This window comes from Emydura macquarii, unplaced genomic scaffold (genome assembly GCF_026122565.2).
Source record: "Emydura macquarii macquarii isolate MOO-44397 ecotype Brisbane River unplaced genomic scaffold, CSIRO-AGI_Emac_v2 contig_1483, whole genome shotgun sequence".
Classification (NCBI taxonomy): Eukaryota; Metazoa; Chordata; order Testudines; family Chelidae; genus Emydura; species Emydura macquarii.
Genome location: NW_027131620.1, coordinates 12,017,725 through 12,022,341, shown reverse-complemented (window position 1 = coordinate 12,022,341; position 4,617 = coordinate 12,017,725). Strand labels below are relative to the sequence as shown.

The following is a 4,617-nucleotide window of genomic DNA, read 5'->3' as shown; positions in this document are numbered from 1 at the left end:
AGAAGGGGGAGTCACTGGTAGCTGGTTCCCCGCGGTATTGGGGTGCCCCGGTGACCCCCCCCCCTCCCGTCATGGGGCAGGGGCCGCACTGCTACTGTTAAGCTCGCCAGCGCTCGTCATTTTCTGGATCGTTACGGCACCTAGCGGCAGCTCCGACGAACGGCACCTAGAGCCATCTTCTGTCGGCGGATAAATAGCCCACTGTCTGACTGCGCCTTTAAGCGGAGAGTACCAAGTACGGGGGTTCTTGTTTCATTTGTGATTTGACATGCCTCCCCCCCCCCCCCCAGCCACATGGTCCTCCCATTCCGACGGGGAGCGAGCGCGGCCTAGGGTGCGGCAACGGGGAGGGATCGGATCTCTCCCGCCGCAGCGGGGCGAGTAGTTCAGTCCAACATGGCTGCCACCATGAAGAAAGCGGTGAGTCTGACTCGGGGAGCCTTGACCCCCCCCCACCCCGTCTTCCCGCTCGGCGCCCCCCACTCCACCGACTGAGGGGCCCGCTCCGCGCCCGAGCCGCAGCGGGAGGAGTCACAGCCCCCCTCTGCGCCTCTGGCTCCCCTCCCCGGCGGGTGGGGGTGGGGGCGGGGGAGGGAGGCATCCATCTCCTCTTGCCCCCTCCCCCAGCCACTGCTGGGGCACCTCTGTGGAAACCCTATTCCCACTGGCAAGGGCCCCGATCCCTGCGCCGGCTGCTCTTGTGCTGCGCCGGCCCATGCACTCCTCCCTCCTGCCCCAGGCGCTGTGGCCTGTTGGCTTCCCCGCCGCAGGGGAGCACGAGCGACCCCGCCCGTTCGTCTGTGGGCGCACGTTCAATTCACCTGTGCTCCGCAGGGATGGTAGGTGTAGACAGGAAACTGGCTGGTCTAGTGTCAGGCCAGCTGTGCAGGGAAACCTCTTGGTCTGACCGTGATGTTTGGGGGATGGGGTGTGTGTGTGTGTGTGTGAGTTTGTGTAATGGCATTTCTAAAGAGGCGAAAGCCCTAGTGTAGATGCACTAAAATCAGCCTACACGTGCTTTTGTCAGCCCTGGTCTACACTGACCGCGCGATTCGGCGGCAGTCGACCGGAGTTACGCAAACTACGCAGAGTGGTTTACGTGACTCACATCCACTGCTCTGCTTCCCTTCTGCGCGCTGTCTACACCGCGCTGCGCCTGTTCCCGTCGCCGCAGCACTACGCTTCTTGAGGGGGTGGTTTTACTCAGTCGACTTCCTGATTGATTGAGCAGGTCTATACTGACCGCTCACGAATCGTAGAATCATAGAGTTGGAAGGGACCTCAGGAGGTCATCTAGTCCAACCCCCTGCTCAAAGCAGGACTAACCTCAGCTAAATAATCCCAGCCAGGGTTTTGTCAAGCTGCAGCTTAAAAACCTCTAAAGATGGAGATTCCACCACCTCCCTAGGTAACCCATTCCAGTGCTTCACCACCCTCCTAATGAAAAAATCAATCCAGAAAGATCAATCTGGCGGCGGTGAATTTGCTGCCGTCAGTATAGACATGGCCTCAGTATTTTGCTGGGGGAACGAGTATTAGCTATCCTGGTAAAATCACTTTTTTTGCTGATAGAAGCTGTACGGACAGGAGGCGCATCTGCCTGCATAACTGTACTGGCAGATCTTTTCTAGTATAGACCTGGCCTTTAGGAAAGAAACTATGAAAAATATAAGGGTTCTCACTTTTTATCTAAAAGTTAACAATCTTGGTGGTGTTACTTTTACTTTCACTCTCCCTACAAACATTATCTAATAGTTTAATCTTTACTACCTCTCACCCTGTCCAGGCTGCTGAAGATGTCAATGTTACTTTTGAAGATCAACAGAAAATTAACAAGTTTGCAAGAAATACCAGCAGGATCACAGAGCTGAAAGAAGAAATAGAAGTTAAAAAGGTACCTTTGCTATCCACTCATGCGTCATCTAATGCACTGACCTCATCTTTGCAACTCAGAATTGGGGTTCAAGTCTGTAGTAGGAGGGTATTATAACTAGAAGAACTTTGGTTCTGGCTTTGTTTTTGAAGTCTAGTCTGTCTATTTGAAAATAGCTAAAGCAAAATGAAGATGGAAAAGTGCTTAGGTATAGGAAGTAATTCTGCAAGGAGCACAAATGACTGATATTTATCTTGAATGTGTATCTTCTACTTGTGCATACAATACTTAGAATCCCCCCCCCCCCTTTTTTTTAAAATCTTTCTATGGAAAAGTGGTGGTGGTGGGGAAGCAATCAAGGATTATACAGACCTTTTGCTAAAGTTTCTGGGCTACATTCTGCACAGCATTACTCTAGAGTTATGCTAGTGCAACTCTGTTGAAATCCTAATCGTCAATTGCTGACTTAATTTGAAGTGGCCTACTACTGCATATGTGGACCCCTTATACTTAACAATCTGTCCCAGCTTGTATTTAGCTCAGGCATAAGAATGGCCATAACTGGGTCAGACCAATGGTCCAGCTAGCCCAGTATCATGTCTTCTGACAATGGCCAGTGCCAGATGCTTCAGAGGGAATGAACAGAGCAGGGCAATTATTGAGTGATCCATCCCTGTCATCAAGTCCTAGATTCTCATCGTCAGAGGTTTAGGGACACCGAGAGCATGGGGTTGTGTCCCTGCCCATTTTGGCTAATAGCCATTGATAGATCTATCTAATTCTTTTTTAAATCGAATTATACTTTTGGCCTTCACAACATTCCCTTGGCAGCAAGTTCCACAAGTTGAATGTGCAGTGTGTGAAGAAATAATTATTGACCTTCCCCAGGCCTGAAGAAGAGCTCTGTGATTCTCAGAAGCTTGCCTCTTCCACCAACAGAAGTTGGTCCAATAAAAGATATTAGCTCACCTACCTTGTTTTTGTCAACTATATATGACAGTTCTGCTGATTCTCTTCCAAATTATGTCGCTAAATCTCAGAATAGCTTTGATTATAAAGCTGAAGTAGCTGTTAATGCATAAATCACATGGGGAAAGGCGACCAGCTTTCTGACTGTGTTTTGACTCTCCAGAAACAACTTCAGAATTTGGAGGATGCATGCGATGACATCATGATGCTTGACGATGATGATGCACTACTGATCCCCTATCAGATTGGTGATGTCTTTATCAGTCATTCCCAAGATGAGACACAAGAGATGCTGGAGGAAGCAAAGGTCTGTGAGGGAGAGAGAGTCCCTTTGGTATATTCACTGCTGCAGCGGGCTCCATATTTCATTAGGATGGGTAGAGTGTCGCGAGCTGTTCATCTGTCACTGAACCTTTCTCTTTCTGAATATTTAACATGGTATTATGTCAATGACTCTAGTCTGAAATCCCCAAGTTAGCTACAAAAGAAGTACTGCATGGGCAGTAACAGTGTACTTCTACCCCCATGCTGCCTCACCAGTGTGTATTATCCTGCTCTGGAGGAGTGATGGGAATATGGAGAGTTCTGGGCCATGATGACTGATTCAGTCTTTGGCTTCTGCTGAGCATGCACTCATGTTTTATGATGTAAATCTACCTTTCTATTCGTAACTGAACTGATGTCCCCAACAAACTTAACGTGGGCCAAAACAGCTAGTGGAGAGTAATTATTTCTGGTCACTACTGACCTGGATTTGAACTTGCAGCTGAAAGCTCGGAATTCTGTCTTCTTCCAAGTTCATTAATACTCTTACTTAATTGGAATATAGTTTGTTTGACATATGTAATCTGTAGGTAAATGAATGAGAAACTTGGCTCAGTTTACTTTGGTATTCATTAGCCAATGTTTTCTTTTCCAGAAAAATTTACAAGAAGAAATTGAAGCTTTGGAATCCCGAGTGGAATCAATTCAGAGGGTATTATCTGACCTGAAGGTTCAGCTTTATGCAAAATTTGGAAACAATATAAACCTTGAGGCAGATGACAGCTAATTTTTTTCGAAATGCACAGTATCCAGTTTTTTGTATTGATTTATTAAATGTGACTCTTGACATTTCCCTTCTTTCAATAATGTTTTTAAAAAAAATCCCACCGATTTATTGTTTTATGGCTTTCCAGTCATGAGTTCCACCTATTTAATGAAAGCTTTCTTACTTTGCATACCTACAATTATTTATTTGTTTCAGGAAAAACAATAGCCTTCCATATATTGTTGATACAGCATCAAGTTTGAGGTCTTTGCATTCTGTTTGTTAAAATAACAATAAAGTCAGGTAAACATCATAAATTTCCCTTGTTTTTGTTTGTGGAAATTACTATCCAAAGTGTGTGAAATACTAAAAAACTGAAATTCCTGCAATCAAATATATTGAATTAATCTGTCCTTTATAGACAATAATAGTTAACAATTGTATTGTAATACTTGAATGATGCTTACCTGCTTTGTGAATTGCTTTGATGTCTGTTGATGAAAAGCATTATATATGATTATTATTAATCAATGATATGCTGCTTTTTCATCCAAGGATCACAAGGCATGTCATACAAGACTATCATCATTCCCACTTTACAGATGAGGCAGCTGAGATTCAGGAAAGTTTAAATGCCTGGCCCAAACTTACACAGCAAAATCACAGTAGCCCATCCAATGCTTTCAGACTTATGCTGTCTTTAAACTAATTTGCATTTTATTTAGGCTAAATATCTAATTTTTAT

The 4,617-nt window shown here is 45.4% G+C and overlaps 1 protein-coding gene across 1 annotated transcript; it reads left to right on the top strand.

The window, feature by feature from the left end:
- The first annotated feature begins 283 nt into the window (after positions 1–283).
- On the top strand, positions 284–4,189 carry PFDN4 (prefoldin subunit 4). The gene is made up of 4 exons (XM_067554633.1): positions 284–420; positions 1,787–1,894; positions 3,006–3,149; positions 3,762–4,189. The coding sequence occupies exons 1-4, from the start codon at positions 397–399 to the stop codon at positions 3,891–3,893; spliced, it is 408 nt and encodes a 135-aa protein (XP_067410734.1). The 5' UTR covers positions 284–396; the 3' UTR covers positions 3,894–4,189.
- The last annotated feature ends 428 nt before the right edge of the window (positions 4,190–4,617 follow it).

Bases quoted from the DNA above. Each gene is read 5' to 3' on its own strand.
- PFDN4 (XM_067554633.1), top strand. From the start codon at position 397: ATGGCTGCCACCATGAAGAAAGCG. The intron at 421-1,786 runs GTGAGTCTGACT...CACCCTGTCCAG, and splicing joins CTGCCACCATGAAGAAAGCG to GCTGCTGAAGATGTCAATGT. The intron at 3,150-3,761 runs GTCTGTGAGGGA...TTTCTTTTCCAG, and splicing joins AGATGCTGGAGGAAGCAAAG to AAAAATTTACAAGAAGAAAT.